The 21,571-nt window shown below is 49.9% G+C and overlaps 1 protein-coding gene across 1 annotated transcript in view; it reads right to left on the bottom strand.

Moving 5' to 3' along the window:
- GDPD5 (glycerophosphodiester phosphodiesterase domain containing 5) overlaps positions 1-21,250 on the bottom strand; it is a 56,960-nt gene extending 35,710 nt beyond the window's left edge. The window contains exon 1 of the mRNA XM_007940928.1: positions 21,134-21,250. Coding sequence (XP_007939119.1) covers positions 21,134-21,250 — 117 coding nt within the window. The remainder of the gene's footprint in view (positions 1-21,133) is intronic.
- Between the last annotated feature and the right edge of the window lie 321 nt (positions 21,251-21,571).

Raw genomic sequence — 21,571 nt, 5'->3', positions numbered from 1 at the left:
ATCACTACGGAAATAGATTGCCCAACCTTCCTTCTGAGGAGTGGCTGGTGGGTTTGAACTGCCAGCCTTCTGGTCAGCAGTCAAGTGCCTTAGGCACTATGCTGATTTTTTCCAAATTATCCCATCCCCATTAATATAAACTCACTTTTCCCTAAGCTTCTCATCTAACCTTTTGAGTTGCTGTTGTCAATTTGATCACATAAAGATAATTCTTCAAAAGAGAACAATTCTCAAGGCAGATATTCTTTACTAATAAAGCTAAATTATTGTTTGGTTTCAAGATGACTTCAGGGGATAGTTTCAGTTTAAAGTTTAAAGATGATCTCAGGACAATAGTTTCACAGGTCATATAACCACAATGGCTCCAGAAAGTCTAGATTCCATGAAAATCTGTTCTATATTTTACACTCTTTTGATCAGAATTTTTCTTTTTCTTTTTTCAATTTTTATTGTGATTTGGGTGAAAGTTTACAGAGCAAATTCATTTTCCATACAACAGTTCATACACATTTTGTTTCATGACATTGATCGCAATTCCCCACAATGTAACAGCTCTCTTCCCATTTCCTCCCTGTAGTCTTCCTTGTGTCCTTCCCTCTCATGCACTCCTGCCCGCCGAGCTATCTTCCGGTGTAAACACTATCCTTCTGCTCTCCTACAATTGATTGCTCTAAGATACATCTACCTGATGTAAATGTTCACCCTATATGTCTGTTTGTTGTTTGGCTGGACGCCATGGGAATGGAATGAGTTCAGTTCCAGACCTGAAGGGTAATTAGGGGCCATAGTCTCGGAGGTCTCACCAGGCACTATCAGACCAGTAAACCTGATCTTTTTGTTTGTTTGTCTGTTTTCAATGATTTTGAGTTTTGTTTCACATTGTTCCCCTACTCTATCCAGGATCTCCTGCACTGATCCCTTTCCAAGTGGTTGACAGTTACAGTCACCATCTAGTTCTTCTGGTCTCATGGCCATATAGGCTGAGGACTGCATGGTCTACTAGTCCCTTGTACTAATTGTTTCCATGTGTCTTTGTTTACTTCATTCTTCTTTGCTCTGGAGGAGGAGAGACCCATTGTTGTCTAGATGACCACTTGCAAGCTTTTAAGATCCCAGTCACTACTCACCAAAGTAGGACATAGAACAAAGTTTTTGTGTAGTATGTTATGCCAATTAAGCTTGATGTTCCCTGTGACCATGGTCCGGAGCCCACAGGTCCAACTACTCACTCCCTCAGGATGGCTTGTTTGATCAGGATTTTTCTATAGAACTTTTTTTTTTTTTAATTAGGATTTGGGTGAAGATTTACAGAGTAAATTCACTTTTCATACAGCAGTTCACATACACTTTGTCTCATGTCATTGACCAAAATTTACAATGCAGCAGCTCCCCTCCCACTTCCTCCCCATAGTTACCTCCTCCCAGTGTCCATCCCTTCATACTCTTCTGCACCCTGCGCTATCTCCCTGTGCACAAGCAGCCCTTCCTTCTCCCATGATTGTTCTCTCTAGGGCGTGTGTCTACTTGAGGTAAATGTTTAACTCACATGCCTGTACTTTGTTTGGCTGGAAACCACAGTTGTGGGTTCAATTCCAGACCTGAAGGGCAGCTAGGGGCCATAGTCTCAGTGGTTACACCAGGCTCTATTGGACCAGCAAACCTGGTCCCCACCTTCTTTTTTTTTTTTTTTGCCTCAAAATGATTTTGAGTTTTGTTCCACATTGTTCTCCCTCTTTCCCTTCCAAGTAGATGGCAGTGGTAGCTGGGCACCATCTAGTCTATAGAACTCTTGATTAAAATGTTTAATAATGTTAGCCAGGCACCATTCAGTTCTTCTGGTCTCATGGTAAAGGAGGCATTTGTTCATGAAAGCAATTAGTCACCCATCCCATTTCTTCCTCCTATTCCTGACTGTCCTTTTCCCTCTGTTGCTGTAGGTGAATTGAGACTAATTATTGTATCTTAAAGGAGTTCTGATGGTCTGGTGCTTAAGGCATTTGACTGCTAACCAGAAGGTTGGCAGTTCAAACCTACCAGCCACTCCTCGGAAGGAAGATGGGGCAATTTACTACCCTAAAGATTTACTGCCTCAGAAACCCAATGGGGTCACTCTAAGTTGGAACTGACATGATGGCAGTGGGTTTGGTTTTGATTTTGGTATTGTATCTTAGAACCCTCCTTGGCTTTCTGAGGCAGTATCACTATGTAAGTAGATTGCCTAGTCTTCCTTCCAAGGAGTGGCTGGTGGGTTTGAACTGCCAGACTTCTGGTAAGCAGTCAATGCCTTAAGCACTACACTACCAGAGCTCCTATCTTAGAACCCTCACCTCATTTAATCTTCACAGAACTAAAAAACCAAAACTCACTGCCATGGAGTGATTTTCACTCATAGCGCCCCCCATGGAGTTTCTGAGGCTGTAAATCTTTACAGAAGTAGATTGCTCCATCTTCCTTCCAAGGGGTGGCTGGTACACCACCAGAGCACAAGTGCTTACAAAGCAGGCATTCTTCCTTCTCACCCCTACCCATACTACAGGGAAACACATTCAGGTCCAGGGAGATGAAGTGACGTTGCCTGAGTCACACAGTAAATTAGCTGAGGATTAAGGACTAGAGCCTTGGTCTCAGGCCTTGAAGAAGTATAGTATTCTGTCACCCCCACCAGACACTGGTCCCTTAGGGCTGGGCCAGGTCTCCCTGTCTTAGCCAGGGTTGGGGAAGGACACGGGAGTGATGCTGACCCAACCATGTCTGCTTCCCGAGAAGCTGGCTCAGAGGTCTGCAGGCACTTCCGGCTGGGCCCACTGGTTTATCCCTGCTTTCATCCATCCCCCTTATCTCAGAAACACAATAAGCTTGGGACATCCTGCACTCTGGGAAACCGCTGAGATCATCAGAACAAAGAGATGCCATGTAGAGAAAGAACCAAGACCCATTCACCCTTGAGGGGCTCAGGGCTTACAGTCAGGATGCCTCCCTGCCTCTGGAGCCCAGGCACAGCTCTGGGCTCATGAGTACCAACCTTGCTCAGGAGTGGATAAATCCTGGTTAGGAGTAGGACAGGCCACATGCAACTGATCCCTGGAAGCCACAGCCAGGGAATGGCTGGGCGGTCTGGAACAACAGAAAAGGGCCCTGGCTCAGTTCTGCTCCCGATGGTTGGGCTGTGGGGCTATGATTAACATCAAGGGTGCCTTGAGCTTTGGAGGGTGTGGCCCACACTACCATGTCTGAGCCAGCACCTCCAACTACCTTCACTCTGGCCAGGCCTGGACCTGGGGGACATCCGGCTCCAGCAGACTTAACATCCCTCAGGTCAGATCTTTCTGAGAGTTCTCTTTCTGCCTTGGATTCTTATGTGCTGACAACAGCCCCATTTCCTGCTGAATACAGCTGATGGGTCCAGGGCTGGCTTGACCATCTGGGTCTCCCAAAGGGTAGACTATGTCCCAAGACTGATCCACCTCTGGTCATACCATGCCCTGCTCAAGAGACCTCACTGGCCAAGTTCCTCAGCTCAACATTCACCCACCGGACCTGGCCAACCTCTGCATTCCTGGCCCTTGCCTCTTCCCCCACACATGCATTTTATGTTCCATGTACTGAATTACCCATTGTTCCCCAAACAAGTTCTTTCAAACCTGGATGCCTTTGCACAAGCTATGCCCTCCATCTAGAAAACAAGCCTTCTCTGGTCCATTGGGCAAACTCTACTCCTTCAAGGCCTTCCTTGCCCCACAGCAGAGTGAATCCATCTCCCCAGAGTGCCCACAACCCCCTACATCCACCTTTGCTACTGCACAGACTCCACAGTTCCAAAACTGTCTCTTTATATGTCAGTTTCCTCTGCTACACTGTGAACGCCTTGGAGGTCTAGGTGGTTTTCCTATTCCTGAGGTTGAGGGAGGCGTGCAGGAATTTAAGAAAGATTTGATAATGAAATGGTATGTGAGGAAACCTCATCTCCTAACCCAGCATGAGTATGCCCTCCCAGGAGAGCGCTCACTGGGGGCCTAATACCCCACCCCTGTAGAGCAGCACTGAGTGGCAATCTGTCCACAGAGGTTGCTCCTCCTCAGCAGGGACAAGGGCTCTGTGTCTCTGACTAGCAGAAAGGGTACTGAGGAGCCTGGACAAACAGTGAGCCTTGACCTATGACAGGTCCTGTCTCCAGGCAAGTAGCCTGGAGGTCAATAGGTGATGGGGTGAGGTGGGGGCTAGCTGCAGGGACAGCAGCAGCAGGGTGGAGAACCTGCCGCAGGCGCTAGGAGGATGTCCTATGGCAGGGTGCCATGCAGGACTCAAGGGCAGTGCTGACAGGTGGCCAGGAAGACTGCAGGTGTCAGGAGGGCCTGTGGCACCCAGGGGTGTTGTGCACCAAATATCGATATCTTCACTTGCCTAGACCCTCATAGTGGGGCAGGACATGGCAGGCATGAATGAGGGTTGAGTGTCCCTCCCTGCCCCTGGGAACCAGACAGGTGACAAGATTAGAGCAGGCAGATGGGTGAGGCACCCAGGACATGCAAGGGTGGGGGCAGGGCCTAAGCAACAAGGAACTAGGAGCTTCATTATCAGAACTGGGGCTCTGGCTGGGGGCAACTGAGGGATTAAAGTCCTGGAGCTGGAAGCAGAGGCCACGTGGCCACAGAGAGCCTGCAGGTGGGAGTAAAGAGGCCCCAGTGGCTGCAGTGTGTGTGTGGGGTCATTGCAAGAACAATCAGAGGAAAAGCTGAATGGCAGGGGCAGGAGGGAAGGGGAAGGGGAAGGTGAGGAGCTGGTGGAGGAAGTGGCCTGTGGGAGCAGCTCCACTGATAAAGAGGCTCCAAAGGGCGCTAATGGTCCTCATCAGGGCTCATTACAGGAGACGTCTGAGCTTGCCTGCTTTGCTCCACCCACTAACAAAGCAATCTGGCCCTGCTCCCAGGAGATGGAGCAGTAAGCACTGCCTGGAGGGGACCGGAGGGAAGGAAACTGTGTGACACTGACATCTCTCATAGTCTGCATGTGCCCAGGGCATTTATTTATGGGTATTTGTCCCCATCTGAGAGCAAATGAAGACATGGAGCCTCAGAGAAAGGCCACTGTGTGGCTAAGCAAGGTGTGCACCACACACCAGGAAGTGCCACTCACTTCATGGTGACTCTACATGTGCATATTTATCATGACAAGTCTCTGGCACATTTGCACAAAGGCTCAATATAAGTTAGTGGAGGTGGGTCAGAGAGGTTGAGTAGCTTACTCAAGGTCACCAAGTAAGGGAGGAGTGGAGAGGTGATTTGAACTAAAGTGTCCTGTCAGGATGCAGTCCTCTGCAGGCCTCCTGGGAAGCAGCCCTGAACAGCTCCCCTTAAACTGCCCTTGTACTCTGAGACCCAGTATTGTCATTCCAGGTCCAGCTCAATACCCTTGGACTCTTCACTCTCTCGGGTGTCCACCCCCAAGTCAAATTTCTCCATCTTGCCATCCCTCCGGTCCTCCAAGATATCCTTTCCTTGACCCTTCCTGCATGGCCTCTTAGTACTGACCAATCTGACCCTCAGTTACATTCTGAATTGTGGAGATGGAAAGAGCATGGACTCTGGAAGCAGACCCTGCCTCTGCCACTTGGGCAAATCACTTAACCCCTCTGAGCCTCAGTTTTCTCATTTGTAAAATGGCAATAACAATCTCTAGTGGCTTCATGCAGAAAGACCTCACAATCTGCTCTCAAAAAGATTACAGCCTAGAAAACCCTATGGAGCCATTCTATTTTGTCACATGGGGTCACGATCAGTTGAAACTGATTCCACAATACCTAGCAACAACAGTCTCAGAGGAATGCTATCACCTGATGTACACCAAGTGGCACACAGTAGGTATGCAACAGTAGGGACAGGTCATCAGACTGAGGACCCCTCAGCCTGGACCCCTCCAGGTCAGGGATGGTCTGAAATAAGTGTGTCTCTTGAGTCCAGCATCATGCCTGGTGCAAGGTGGTGCTGAGATACAGTGTGAAGAATGGAAGAAAGTGTGAATACTAGACTGTGTGGCATTAGGGATGCATGAAGGCCACCTGTGGACAGGGCCATTGTCCAAGCCCCTGACTCATTCTCAGGCTCAGGTTAGGGCCTAGGCCACCAAGAGAAGAAGCCCAAATGACACCCAAGCCTCCTTCCTATCACATCCCTCTGAGGCAGGATGGAGGATGAACTGGGCTGGGGCTGAGGGAGGCAGCCATCTCTTGGGGTCAGGCACTTTCTGGGCTGACCCAGGCCACAGAAAGGATAAGTGGGGTGGGGTAGCAGCTGGAGGCTGCTCTGATGAGGCACTGGATAGGAAGAGAACAGCTGGGCAAGGAAGTAGCCCCTGTCTCTGGATGGGTGGGACGCTCCATCCCCACTCCCTGGCCATGAAGGCTGAGGTTCAAGGTGCCTGTGGTGGAGAATCCTAGAGGCCACAATCCCAGAAGCTCTACAACCCTGGCCTCATCCCTTTACCACTCTTATATCACCCCCAGGAAGAAAAGACCCTCTCTTGCAAGGAGGAGGCACTGTCAATCTCCCCAGAAGGCCTCTTGCAACTGTCTCACAGCTTCTCACCCCTTTCTGTCTCTACCCTGTCCCTGCCACCCCAGAGCCCTTGGCATTCAGAGGAAAGAGCACGGGCTATAGGCACACAGCATGCTGGGGTGGGACAGGGCTGCTGTTGCTGTGTACCACACACACCACAGACCCCTGCCCACCCTGATGGCCACACCTCCCACTGCCAGAGACTCCGCAGGGGTTTGGGCTCAACACAGAACCTAGTGTTTGGGACAGTGCCCAGCAGGAGCTGCCTCCCCACCCCTTGGCAGCACCACAGACGTTCAGAATCACAGCTTCTGGGAGCCAGACGCCAGCCAGCTAGCCAGACTCCTGCTCTGCCTGTCACCCCAGGGCAGAGACTGCCGCTGAGTCTCGTGACAGGCTCTCACCCTGCTCTGCTCCCACAGCTCTGGGGGTGGGGACTCCCTCCTGCTGTACCCTGCTTGGCCCACCTGTGGGCTGAAAATTCTTCCTTCTAAGACAGGCAGCCAGGTGGGAAAGGGAGGCAGTGTTTCATCTTGTTGCACATAGTGTCACTATGAGTTGGAATTAACTTGATGACACCTAAGCATGACAACAACACTAGATCTAAACCCAAGCCCGGCCACTTACTGAATGAGTGACCTTGAGGAAGACATTTACCCTTGCTGAGACCCAGCTTCCTGCTATGTAACACAGGGACAATAGTACTGGCATGCTGTGCAGATCACTAAGATCTCATGTGCCAAGGGCCTGGCAAGGGCATGGCAGTAGTAGCAAATTCCCTCCCTTCCATGTCTTCCTGAAGTGGCTCTCTGTTGGCAGAATCACTACGGAAGTAGATTGACTAAACTTACTTCCGAGGAGTAGCTGGTGGATTTGAACCACCAAGCTTCTGGTTAGCAGTCAGATACCTTAGGCAGTATGTCAGCAGAGCTCCTCTACAGGACAAAGCCAGCTGAAAGGGCAAGGTGTGGCTCGAATGATCCAGGATGGAAGTATGGAATAAAGAGCTGGGTTTGACTCCTGGCCTTCCTGACCACTAGCAGTGTTGCCCTGGTCCCCTCACTCAGTACTTCAGGCCTTTGTTTCCTCCCCTATTCACAGGGGTGACATCACCACCACCTCACAACAAGGCTGCAAGGCCCCAATGTGATTACAGATGTAAGCTGTAAGTCGCCACATCCATGATTGTTCCTGTAATTATAATCTCACGTCTGACAGATCTTTAATTATGTGAAGACAGTGATCAAGTCTTCCCCTCCCCCCAGCTCTACACCAAATTTCTCTGACCACCACGCCCACAGCCCAGGGTGGGCATAGAGGCCAACATGAGGTCATGATCTGCAGGCTGCAGCCTCAGGAGCCAGCACGGATGGAGGAAGCTACTAGATCCCACCTCACAGCCCTACGTCACTGGAGAACGTAGCCCTACATGAGCATTTGGGGAAAAGGAGCTTGTAAGAGCCCCATCTTATCTCATCCTCTCCACAGCTCTGCAAAGCAGGCATTATATTTCCATTTTACAGCTAAGGAGACTAAGGCTCAGAGAGATGAAGTGATTTGCCCAAGATCACACATAAGGCAAACATAATGTTGGAGCAGAATTCACCCCCAGGTCTTGGTGTCTCCAGCATCCTTGAGTGTCTCAAAGCAACAAGGAGCAGGACATGTAATTATCCTTGTTTGACCAAGGAGGAAACAGACTCAGAGGAGTGGGGCCTTAGTAAAATCATACAGAGAGTCACAGGCAGTGCCAGGATGGGGACCCTGGAACTTCAGAGTTAGAAGACTTCAGAAACTACATTACTCATCTTCCAAAGGTCCAATTAAGAAATGGAGAAACTGAGACCTAAAGAAGGGGAATGGCCTTGAAACACTAACACATAGTATTGTGGCTTGAACTGTGTCCCCCCGAAATATCTGTCAACTTGGCTAGGCCATGATTCTCAGTATTTTGTTTTTATCCTCCATTTTGTGATCTATTGTAATTATCCTATTAGTTGTAAATGCTAACCTCTATGATGTTAATGTGGCAGGATTTGAGGCAGTTATGTTAATGAGGCAGGACACGGTCTACAGGATGAGGTTGTATTTTGAGTCAATCTCTTTTGAGATATAAAAGATATTAAATAAGTGAACAGAGAAGAGGAACTACTATTAACAAGAAAGCAGTTGTTGTTGTTAGGTGCCATCAAGTCATCTCTGACTCATAGCAACCCTATGCACAGCAGAACAAAACACCACCTGGTCCTGAGCCAGCTCCATGATTCTTGCTACACTTGAGCTCATTGCCGTCGCCACCATGTCAATCCACTTTGTTGAGGGCCTTCCCCTCTTTCGTTGACCTTACCGAGCATGACATCCTTCTCCAGGGAATGGTCCCTTCATGAGCAAAGTAGGTGAGACGAAGTTTGGCCATTCTCACCTCCAAGGAGCATTCTGGCTGCACTCCTCCAGGACAGATCTGTTAGTTCTTTCAGCAGTCCAGGGTACTTTCAGCATTCTTCGCCAGCACCACAGCTCAAAAGCATCAACTCTTCTTCCGTCTTCCTTATTCATTGTCCAGTTTTCATATGCATATGAGGTGATTGGAAATACAATGGCTTGTGTCAGGCACACCTTAGTCCTCAAGGGGACATCTTTGCTCTTCAGCACTTGAAAGAGGTCCTCTGCAGCCCATTTGCCCAGTGTCATACGTGGTCTGATGTTCTGACTGCTGCTTCCGTTGGCATAGATTGTAGAACCAAACAATGTGAAGTCTTTGACAATTTCAATCTTTTCTCCATTTATTGTAATGCTGCTTATTGGTCCAGTTGTGAGGATTTCTGTTTTCTTTCTATTGAGATGTAATCCATACTGCAGACTGTATTCTTCAATCTTCATTAGTAAGTACTTCAAGTCATCCTCACTTTCAGCAAGCAAAGTTGTGTCGTCAGCATATTGCAGGTTGTTCATTATTCTTCCTCCAATCCTGATGCCACATTCTTCTTCATATAGTCCAGCTTCTCAGATTATTTGCTCAGCATACAGACTGAATAAGTATGGTGAAAGGATACAACCCTGATGCACTCCCTTCTTGATTTTAAACCATGCAGTGTTCCCTTTTTCTGTTTGAACTACAGCCTCCTGGTCCATGTATAGGTTCCCCATGAGTACAATTAAGTGTTCTGGAATTCCCATTCTTCTCAATGTTATCCACAATTTGTTATGATCCACACAATCAAATGCTTTTGCATAGTCAGTAAAACACAAGTAAACATCTTTCTGGGATTCTTTGTTTTGAGCCAAGATCTATCTGACAGCAATGAAAGAAGAGCTGAGAGCAAAGTATGTCCTTTGGACTCAGGGTACCTGTGCTAAGAACCTCCTAGACTCACAGGTGGAGTGATATCAAGGCACATGGAGATTGAGAGATGCCAAGCCCACAGATGTTGAAAGGAGACAAGGACCTTCCTCAGAGCCAAAAGAGAGAGAAAACCATCTCCTAGAGCTGCCATATTGAATTCAGACTTCTAGCCTCCTAAACTGTAAGAATAAATTTCTTTTGTTAAAGTCATCCACTTGTGGTAATTCTGCTATAGCAGCACTAGAGAACTAAGACACATGGTTAAACCAGTCACCATTGAGTTGACTCCCATGCATGGGGACCCCATGTGTGTCAGAGTAGAACTGTGCTTCATAGGGTTTCCAATGGCTAATTTTTTAAAAATAGATTGCCAGGCCTTTCTTCTGAGGCACTGCGGGTGGACTCCAACCTCCAACATTCCAGTCAGTAGCTGTTCTGGTTACCTAGTGCCACTCTGACAGGAATATACCACGAATGGGATGGCCTTAACAAACAGGAGTTTATTCTTACAATTTGGAGGTTTTAAGTCCAAGTTCAAAGGCTCTAGGGGCTGGGTGAAAGCCCCTCAACCTTGGGGTCCAGCTCTGCCTCCTGCTCCAGGCCCACTGGAGTTAGAGGCTTTTCTTCATTCAGACAGCTGCTGGCTGCTGAGGCTGACAAACCCAAGGTTGACAAGTAAAAAGGCACAGTCTCAATGTTACCAAACCACACAGCAGGCCATTAACTTAAGTCCACTGTGAGTCCCAAGGTCAGCAGAGCATGGCAGGCTGCTGAGCAACAACACAGCTACATGTAGGGTCCAAGCATGCCATAAGCTAGAGCCCATTCCCAAGGCTTCTCCTTACATACAGGAAGCAGACCACATAGCCAAAGGCAGCTACTCAGCTGCTTGTGGTAGATCCTACCATGGAGTTGACTGCCAGTCTCATCATGAGGAATAACTACCACCAGCTGCCCAGCCACTCAACCAGGCCCAGCCAAGTTGACACACAAACATAACTACCACACGCCAAGTGAGTTAACTGTTTGCGTCACCCAGTGATAATGGACGCATGGTTAGTACACAGTAAACTAGTGCAGAAATGATAAAGAATTCAGCAGATGGGGTTGGGATATCTGGTAAAAGATACAATAAGACCCCAATGTCACACACACATATCAAACTAAATCCAGCATCTACCCCTCTACATCCTTATCACCATTCTTTCCCAGTCATTCCACACACGTGCTGAGCTCTTCCTCAGTCTGCCTTGTTGGGCCTTGAACTTGGAGATAAATCAAGCGTGGATTCTGCCTGAGTAATGACCAGAGATGACCAGCGAACAGGCACCAGTGCTGGGAAGGAGTGTGATGAGTAAGGCAAATAGGGGCAGCTTAGAAGCACAGACGCTGGACCTGCCAGTTGTGGGAGGAGCGATGGTCTGGAGGGCTTTCTGGAGGAGGAGATGCCTGTAGCAAAGCTGGGAGGAATCGGCTTGCTGGGTTGACAAGGCTGGGGAGCCTTGATCCAGGCAAGGGGAATGAGCAGGAGGGGTCGTGTACACAGCAAGGTGGGTTTTGTTTTGGGGATGGCTCCTTTTCTTCAAAAGATTATAAAAACTATGTAAGAGCATTAACCTTCACAGAGTCTATTTTTTCATTTCATTTGACTTTTTTTTTCAATGCTTTTTGTATTAAAATTTTAAATTTTGTGTAGACATATCTAGCCCTCTTTTCTTTACAGCTTTTGCCTTTGATATTATCCTTAAGAAAGGTGGCCCACACATGTATTTCACTCATATTTTATACTGGTAATTTCTCAGCACTGTTTAAATTGTAACCCATCCACCTAGTATTAGCTCCATATTGATGCACACACGTATGCTTCAAAGTCTTGTGTCTACAGCAGTAAGACCAGAATTTCTTTTACTTTACCTTTTTCCAAACTGAATTTTCTCATCAAATGTATGCTATTTTTCTAAAGAGAAAAAAACAAGTTCAAAAATAGAAATACCTTTTAATCCATCTGGAGCTTATTTTGGTTTGAGGGAAGAGATAAGGATTTAATTTTACTTTCGCCAAATGGATACTCAGCTGTCCCTACACCCTCTGTGATATCTGCAGTAATTTCACATTAGTTTACAGTACACGACATTCACATATGTATGTGGCTTTGTTTCTAGGTTTTTTTGCTTGTCGCTCAGCAGCCCCTTCGCCCAAGTGCTGGCTCTGCCTGACACGATTCCTCTATGCTTGGCCATGCCTGCTCCCTGGGCTACCCTTGTGGTCCTAGCTCTGCTTTGAGGTCCCAGAGCTCAGCTGTGCCTTCAGCCTCACACAGTGCTGCAGAGATGGGGAGAAAGAGATGGATGGTGTCTATCCACTGAGTCTGTCCATCTGCAGGCCAAATCTCAGGCACCAGCTCCTCCTGCCATCGGCCTGCTCTAACCTTGCCAAGTTCCAAAAGGGGCGTTGGATGCACAGAAAAGCCTAGGATCGGTCAGCTGGGAAGGGTGCAGGGAGCACCAGGAGGGGAGAGCTGCACAGCGCTGCCAGGAGTACCCTGGCCCTGACCCCTGGAGATTTGGGGGAGGGGTGGTGTGGGAAGGTCTGAGCTATGTTACAGCATTAGGGTGGAGCAGGTTGCGATTAGAGTCCCCACCCCCACTCAGCCCTGATGGGCCTAAGAGGCTGGATTTATTTTTCTTAGCTACAGTGAGCTGGGCAATTAGGCCTCTGTCTGCTTTTGCTTCTGCTGGGGTGCATTCAGAGCGCTTCAATAGACAGGAAAATGAAATCAGGCCCAGCCTGGAGCTCCCTGTCCCCACTCTCTAACCCTCAGGTTGCATCACCCAAGGGGAGACACAGAGCAGAAGAGCTGGGGGCCCTGAGGAAGTGATATCCCAGAACCCCTCAGAGGGCTTGCCAAGGTCCTAGGAAGAATGGCTGCAGTCCTTGAGTGATGCCTACCATATCCTGCCCTATCCACAATCTTAACCAGATGCTTAAGGCATTCGTGGAGCATCATAACCCAAGGCTTAGCTGCTTCCACCTGTGAGTAGTATGGCTGTGCCAGGCCCCCTCAGGATGATTTCAAAAGGGTATAGGGGTCCCAAAGGCCAGAGACAGCACGTCTTGATTGCTAGAATAAATCTTAGCTCCCTGCACTGCAAAAACCCAGTGCACTGCCAGCCCCTTCTCTCTCTCCATCTTGTACATCATAATACCACCTCCCATTTTCTCATCTACATGTTGTTGTTGTTGTTATTTGCCATGGAGTCGGACCCGACTCATAGTGACCCCTCCTTGGGTTTCTGAGGCAGTATCACTACAGAAGTAGATTGCCCCATCTTCCTTCCAAGGAGTGGCTGGTGTGTTTGAACCACCAGCCTTCTGGTTAGCAGTCAAGTGCCTTAGGCACTATGCTACCAGAGCTCCCTCTCATCTACATAGGAACCCTGTAAGAAGGTAATACTACCCCCATTTTAGAGATGGGAGAACTGAAGCTCAGGGCTTGAGTCATCCCTACTGGATCCCTTTCCCCAAGAGTACCAGGGAAGAGAAAGCTATTACTTTGAAAGTTTGTAGGGAGAGCACAAAGTTTCTCTCAGGTTGAGAAAATGGTCCCTTCTATGGGACATGAGGCACACTCACATCCATCATATAATTGAACCATCAGGCAGGATGTGGATTTAGAGCTCCATTTACCCTGCAAACCAGCTGGGCCTAGAGACTCAGGGACTTGACCAAGGTCTCATGTTGAGTTGGTGGTTGTGGTAGTTAAGGTTGTGTGTCAGCTTGGTTGAGCTGTAATTTTCAGTGGCTTGGCAGCTGTGATATAGTTATTCCACATAATGAGATTGGATGTGGTATAATCACCTCCATGGTGGAATCTGCTGTGAGTAGTTAATCAGCTGAAGGGGAGTTGCCTTTGGACTATAGGCAGCTGCCAGTATATGTGGAAATGATCCTGTATTTGGCCCATCAGCATCTTCAGTTCCTGCACTTGAACCAGTGGCCTGCTGTGTTGCCTGCTAATCTTGAGATTGTTTTCTTTGCAGCTTATAAGCCAACAGTCTGCAGCCTCTTACACTGCCTGCCAATCTTGAGTGTGTCGCCCCTTGGAGCTGCATGAGTCAAGAGAAGCCTCCAGCTTGCTCCAGTGGGCCTGGAAGGCAGAGCTGAAGCCCAAGGTCGAGGGGCCTCCACCCAGCTCTCTAGAGCCAGCACTTTGAACTCTGACTTCTAGCTTCCTAAAGTGTAAAACTGTTTGTTAAAGCCATCAACTTGTGGTATTTCTGTTATAGCAGCACTGGAGAACCAAGACAGTAGTAGAGGTAGGGTTGGAGTTTAGGCCACAGTTCCCTTGCCAGGAATTCCAGTTGCATGTGACTAAATCTTAGCTAGAGCCAAACTTAAAAGCTGTTTCATCCAGGAAGCCCACCCTGATTCCAGGGTGGGATCCATTCTTCCATTGCTTTGAGCTTAGAGCAAGGAAGTCATGGAGCTATGATTCACTCGCTCTACACCTCACCTAAAGAAGAAAGACTCCCAGGCATTCTATTCCCAGGTCTTGGAAGGCAGCAAGAAGCATAGTGGAACCAGTATACCCTCCTCCCCCCACAGTCCCCTTCCAGGGCTGTGATACTCAAGCAGAAATAGCAAGGTATCAGAGAATTCCAGATCCTGGAGCCAAAAGCACTTCAAGAGGTCATCTGGGCTAGTCCTTGGCCTGTAGACACAGAAGGGTCTTATGGAGACCAGGACTCAGGATTCTGGACTTCCAGCCCTGACTCACTGAGAAAATACAAAAGTCATCACAGCTTAGATAGAGTGATGCATGAGGACTTATAGCATATCTGCTTTGGGGCTGAGGGCTATGAGTGACATTTGACAAGGGGGATTGTGTTGGTTAGGCTCTTATTATATTATGAGCTAGGCATTCACATGGACCATCTTATCTAACTCTTCACCGTTCCTCCAAGGTGCCTCCTCTCCCCATGCCTCAAAAAGGGGAATTGATAGCATAGTCCCTAAGGCACTTGACTGCTAACCAGAAGGCTGGCAGTTCAAACCCACCAGCCACTCCTCAGAAGGAAGGTTGGGCAATCTACTTCCGTAGTGATACTGCCTTGGAAATGCAAGGAGGGGTTGTTATGAGTCGGGTCCGACTCAATGGCACATAACAACAATGATGCTCCCAAAGGCAGAGGGACCTCTTTTATAGATTCCATAGATGTTCACTATGTATCCCTATGCTGTCAGCCTCTGTGCCTGGTTCCAGGAAGCCCTGTCCTCAGGACAGGCAGGTCACCAGGCCATGACACTAGAGGTGGTCAGTGCTGTGATGGGGTAGGGGAGTAAAAGGGGCTCTGAGAGCACAGAAGATACCCCTAACCCAAGTATACAGGCCATAGGTCACAGGTACACAGCAGGTGGTAGAGCTGGGACAGGCCAGATCTATCTGCCTCTACTGCTCTCTCTGCTGCCCCAGAGAGAACCAAGGAGAATAGAGGAGAGAATTAACACTGGGTGGGGTGGTGGGGATGGGCAGGAGTTCTGAGTTCTGGCTCTTACTCTGTTGCTGACTTCTGTGGTACCTGGGGCTATTCCCTGGGCCTCAGTGGTTCAGTTTCTCCAGATGTGTCAGGCCTGAGCTATCTACCCACCAGATGAACTGACATTCTGGAGAGTACTTTGCTAACTGCATAAGCAGAAAGGAAGTCCTGGTTAGGAAGTATCCCTCTCACATTCTAAGACTGGCTATCTCCCCTTGGGGCTACCTGATGCCCCTGACACAACCCATATATTTGGTTGATAAGACAGTAAGGTGGGAAGCCAGCCGAAAAGTCATCCCCTCCTCCTGCCCACTGGCAGAGCCTGACCCAGCTCCAAGGGTGGCCTGGGAGACCCCACAGCTGAGTTAGCACCCTTCCTGCTGCCAACCACCACCAGGGCACGGGAGTCAGAGCCAAGAATGCAGCACGCACCTGTCCACGTGTGTGCCCGCCCTCCTCAGACCATTCAACACCCAACGGGCCTCGGAAACCAGGACCATGAATGAAGACAGGAGGAAGAGCAGGGGAGCACAGCAAGCTCATCGCTCATCAGGGGCCTGCCTCCCCACCCAAGGTCGGTGAGACTGTGGGCACGCTCCCCCTAGTTGGCTTCATCCCTTGCTTTTCAGCTCATCTGCTCAAACACGCTTCTAGGCATTCACTGGGCAAACCAGGCCTCTGCACGAGGCAGGCCCAATCCCTGCCCTTAAAGCACCCAGCGTCCAGTGGGAGACACAGAGAAGCACAATCCACATGGTTGGCACAGGCCCAAGGTGCTGTGGGATCTGATGGGGGCAGGAAGGTAAGGAAAAAAAAGGAAAGGGGGAGGGAGACTTCTTAGAGGAAGAGACATTTGCAAAGAGTCTTGAGAAGCAGAGATCAACAGAAAGGACAGTCCAGGCAGAGAGGACACCTAAGCAAAGGTGGAGCTGTGAAGAGGTGAGGCACATTCTAGGAAGGGAAGAAGCTCAATGGGGCAGAGTAGAGGTCATGGGGGGAAGGCTGGGAAGAAGAGCAGGGGGATTTCCTTGTAGCTGGTGTCTTCCTGAATGGAAGGAGGGAGTTCTCCATCACTGGAGGCAGGCAAATGGGGCTGGGCAAATTGATTTTGTCTATATTACACACTCCACTGTGTTCTTCCTGGACTCCACTTAGACCACCCTCCTTCTCATCCCCTTCTTGCCCATGGAGTCTGTTGACTACACTCTCTCAGTGTCTCTAGAATCCCTTCCCTATTCTACTTCCCTGTGGCTGCTCGCCGGGAGCCAGGTGGAGGCTTTCCTTCTGCACTCCCTGCCCTCCCCACCTTTACTGTCCACGTGCTAACCAGAGTGGCCCTTCCACAGCCCAAGTCCGACTCGAGGTCCCCACTGCCAAGAAGTCCAAGCTCCTCAGCTCAGCTTTGAGGCTAAGGGGCCCACTTGGCAACACCCTCCTCCCTCCTCACACACAAGCCATATTGCAACTGAATTACTTTCAGTTCCCAAACACAAGACACACTTATACATGCAGTTCCCTCTGCCTTGAGCGCTTCCCCACTCTGGCATGATGGGTTCATTCTCAGATGCCAGTTTAAGCAGGGAGCAGGGCATGGGCTCAGCCTCCAGACTTTCCCTGCCCCTGTGGTGTCTCCCTCTGCAGTGATCCCTCTGGGTGGTCTGGGTGTGTCGGCTCCTCCTGCTCCCTCACCAGCTTGGGAGCTCTCCAAGGGAGGGGAAACTAGGTCTGATCCACTGTCTTCCAGGGTACAGTGCAGAGCCAGGACCAGAGCAGGTCTCAGGACAGTTCTGTTGATTGAATAAATAACCACTGAATCCCAGACAAGATTGTGTGGAATTGGGGAGACTGTACAGGATGTGGTTGCAAGCAAAGGGCCTTGCTTATCAGCTTGAGTAAATCACTTACTCTTCCTGGAGGGGATCAGATAAGCTTAATAGAGTCATCAAAAGGCAAAACACTGACTACTGTCATTCTGTCTCCTTCAGTGTTTCTGGCTGGAAAGTTCCTCCAGGTATCTGACCTATATCCCTCTTGCCACAGAGAAGCTGGTTTTGACACTATGCTGCCTCCCACAGACACATTGTCTTCAGGGGCCTATGGGACCGCCTAAGAACAATCTTCTGTCGTACAAGTCCTTAATTGGCAGTATTACAGTAATGAGTCACAGACAGCAACCAATTAATTATCCCAAGTTATAAAAATCTTCGATTCTCTCCTTCCTTACTGGCGAGCGAGCCCAGCCTCCTGCTGCCAGGCTCCTTCACTCTTGGAGCTGGGGCAGGAGAGTAGGTCATGCCATTTCTCTGGTCCTGTTTCCTGTTTCCTTGTTTGTCAAGGGTGTATCCCTGGGGGAAGGGGACTGTGTGAGCAAGGGCTGGAGGAGGTGGGAATGTGTCAAGCTGGTAGGGGGAGGAAGGAAGGTGACTGGCTTGGCTGGAGAGGATGGGGCTCCCTCCCAAACTTTCTACTCACCCTCTACCCTTCCCAGGCCCCACTCAGGTACTTCAGGGTTAGATCTTAACCAGCGACACTGAGTATTCCTAGCCCAGCATTCAAGGACGCTCCTGATTTTATTCCTAATGCTCCTGGTCCAGTGCTCTTTCTCCTCTATCAGGCAATTTCCCAAGTAGTCACCCCGCCATCTCTCTTTTCATCTCCTTCCAGTGCTGTCTCATTTAAACACATGTGCTCATGCTGTCTCCCTCAACCTCCATCCTCCTGAGGCACACACTACAAATCTATGACAGGCTCTCTGAGTGAGGCCCTATTCATGAGATGGGAATAGCAATGGACCATGCTGCATGGTTGCTTTTTTTTTTTTTTTTTTAATTTACTTTTATTGTGGTAAAAATATACACACCAAGACATTTACCAACACAACAACTTTCACACTTACAGCTCAGGGACATTGATGACATTTCTCATGTTCTGCATGGAGTGTTTTAACAATTGATGGGGCAATGCCTGTAAACCACTTGGCAAGGCTCCTGGCACACAGTAGGTACTCAATAAATGTCTATCACTCTCACACTTCATTTCCCAGTGAGAGGATAAGAGTGAGATGCTTCTGAGACTCACCTATCTGCCTGTTGCCCCATTTCGCAGATGAGGCCCAAAGAGGTCAGGCTTCACCAAGGAGGGCCTTGCACCCTGGCTTCTCTGAGTTGGGAGCACAGATGGGGTCAGGGTCAGGGGGCTCCTCCAAGAGGACCTGTGGGGTGGCAGTGGTTCTGTGGTCCCCAAATGATGAGGGGAAAGTGGGAGTGAGGAGAGGTACAAAGCCCACTATTAGCTCTCCTTCCCCTGGCCTCTCTCTCTACCTCCCAAGCCCAGACAGCTCTCCTCCCCTCCCCGACCCGAACGGTGCTCCCAGAGTTCACTCTGAAGCCTCTGATTGTTCATCAACATTTATGGTGCACCTACTCTATCTATAACACCCTGTCTCTGAGACAAGATCACTGTTCTCTTCACTGTGCCAAACTGAGAGCCCAACCCCCATCACTGTCCTCTCCCAGCTGTCTCAGGAGGAATGGGGGGAACAGAGGAGAGAGAGAGAGAGAGAGGATGAGTCTGAGGCAAGAAACCCAGGATGTGGGAGGAGAAATGGGAGGTGAGGGGCTGGCAGAAGGAGAAGAGGATGTTCATCCTCTGCTGTGAGTTTTGGGGTCACTTGAGGTGAGCTCAGTCCTCTCAGCTGAGGCCCTGCCACCCAGAGCTGCTGCAATCCTCTCTCCTCTCCCAGCCAACTCAGTGTGCAGCCTCCTGCTGCCTCTTCCAGCCTTTGCCCCGACCCCAGTGTTTGCAGGGCCCGCACTGCTCCGGCTTTCAGTCAGCTCAAACCTGGCCTGGGCCGACCACTTCCTCTACCCTGGGCTCTGTGCTGGCCACAGCCAAGAGCAATCACTTCCTGACTCCACGGCCTGCACCTAGCTGGCCCAGAGCCCACCAAGAAGTATGAGACATCCTGAGCAATACGTCTTCCTCCAGCTTCCTCCAGCATCTGCCCTGGTGGCCAAGGGCTTTCTGCTTGGGAGCTCAGCCACCCTTCTCCCTTGGCCTCAGCCATTTTTCCATCCTCATCATTGCCAAGAGAATGGGTGGGGTTGAATCTACTTCACCTGGGTCCAGATCCCAACTCCATCCTTCACTCGCATCCCTAGCTTTGTTTCCTCTATCTGTGAAATGAGATGATGATATCTAGCTCATGGCCTTGTTGGGAGGAATATAAGTAAGCATATGTGTCAATGCTCAGCAGCTGCCTTTCTGGACAAAGAAAGGCCAGGGCAGAGAAGGCCCTGCTGCCTGCCCTCAGCCCCTGGGAAGAACTTAGCTTGGAGTAAAGCAGAGAGGCCAAGGAATTCTGATGTCATCTAATTCATTCCCTCTCCTATTTCAGAGATGGGGAAGCTGAGGCCAGGAATCTGGAATGACTTGTCTAAATGACTGTCCAAAGCTAGCTCTGTACTGGTCACTTCATGCTCATGATCTCAAGGACTCCCCACAGAAGCTCTCTTTGGGGGACACATGTGTCACAAATGAGGAAACAAAGCTCACAGTCAATTTGCTACAAGTGGAAGAGGCATGGTTTGAACTTCAGCTCTGTCTGACTTCAGCCCATATCCTTCACCACTGAGGGGAAATTCTATGTCCATGTAAGAGGGACAGGCTGTAAAACCTGGTTCCCCAGGAGGCTGGGCCTGAGGATGGAGAGAACAGGCTTAGAAAAGACATGCTCTGTGGCCTCAGGTAGGTCCCTTCTTCTGCTTAGCCTCAGTTTGGCCATGTTGCCTCTTCTGTGCGATGGCATGGACCTGGTACCTGTCCTGATGATACCTGCTTCTCCTGTACCACCACAAGCAGAGAAGGGCAGACAGGCTGACGACAGGCAGGCAGGCAGGCAGACAAACTTTCCCGACTTCACCATCTAGATAGTCTGGCCAGCACTCGGCCCCTGACTTCAGCCCCTTGGCCACTCCAGCCTGTTTTGGGGTTGGCTGAATTCAGAGACCGGCTTCTTTGTTCAGACATGCAGGAAGAAGGAGGAAAGTTGTTTTCTAGGCAGCAAAGCTTTTATATAAACACCACACAGGAACTGGGTCCCTTCAGAGAAGAAATTAGATCTGCTGGCTGATAGTGCCCTAGGGACAAGAGTGTGATTTGGGGTGTGGCCTGGGGAGCTGGGTATTGAAAGAGGTTTTATCCAGCTAAGCACCTGCTGCCAGCCCTGGCAGGACCCTAGCTCAGGTGACTGGGCCCTGGTGCCAGGCCATGGCCTTGCCAGCTCCAAGGCTCCAGGATGGCCGGGCCCCCCTCTCACCTTCTTCTCCAGCCATCTGCCTGCTTGTCTGCCCATCTGGATCTGCCAGGATGCTGAGAACTTCTGCTTACCTTGGGGTGATCCCTCTGTGCTGAAGCTCCCCTCCCTGCCCAGACCTTGGGAGCAGCCCAGCCCCCACCCTGTCCTAGGAGAATTAACAACAGCCTCTGAATGCTTCATGCTACCTGCAAGACATGATGAGCTCCTTTCTTGTACACCTGGTCAGGTAGATGCCGTAACTTCTGTGGCCCCATTTTACGGAGGGAGAAGTGGAAACCCAGAAAGGGCACTGACCCATTTGGATTCACATAGCAAATCTATGCCAGACCCTCACACTGGGGGGTTCCCTGGTCCCTCTGTCCCCATCCACCCTAGCATGGCTCACCGGTGTGGTGTCATCATGGGAGCGTTGGTAGCGCTTCCAGCGGCAGCCATAGATTCCTGTGAGGCAGGAGAGGCACAGCTGCGGCTCATAGTACTGCAGGGGCTGGTGTCTCACCATGCTCGTGCCCACAGCCCCGGCTCCCGGCCCTCATGCGCCCATGGAGGCCCCGGCTTGTCCTGTGGGAGGAAACATAGCGCTGTGAGGAAAGGGAGGGGAGCATAGTCAGCCCTGAGCACAGCAAAAGTCATTGTAGCCTAAGTCAGTATAGGTCATCCTCTGCTCCAAGCCCTGCACTGGCTCCTTGTCTCCCTAGGGATCAAAGCGGCTTCGCCTTGAGGGTCTCACCCACCCCTACCCTTATTCTCCTGCTCCCTCTCCTCCAGCCACACTTACCTCCTCACTGTTCCTCACACTTGCCCATCACACTGTTTTCTCTGC

Source organism: Orycteropus afer, unplaced genomic scaffold, assembly GCF_000298275.1.
Source record: "Orycteropus afer afer isolate SDZICR_OR568_19922 unplaced genomic scaffold, OryAfe1.0 scaffold00074, whole genome shotgun sequence".
In the NCBI taxonomy this organism is placed as follows: Eukaryota; Metazoa; Chordata; class Mammalia; order Tubulidentata; family Orycteropodidae; genus Orycteropus; species Orycteropus afer.
This window is presented reverse-complemented; position numbering and strand designations above follow the sequence as displayed.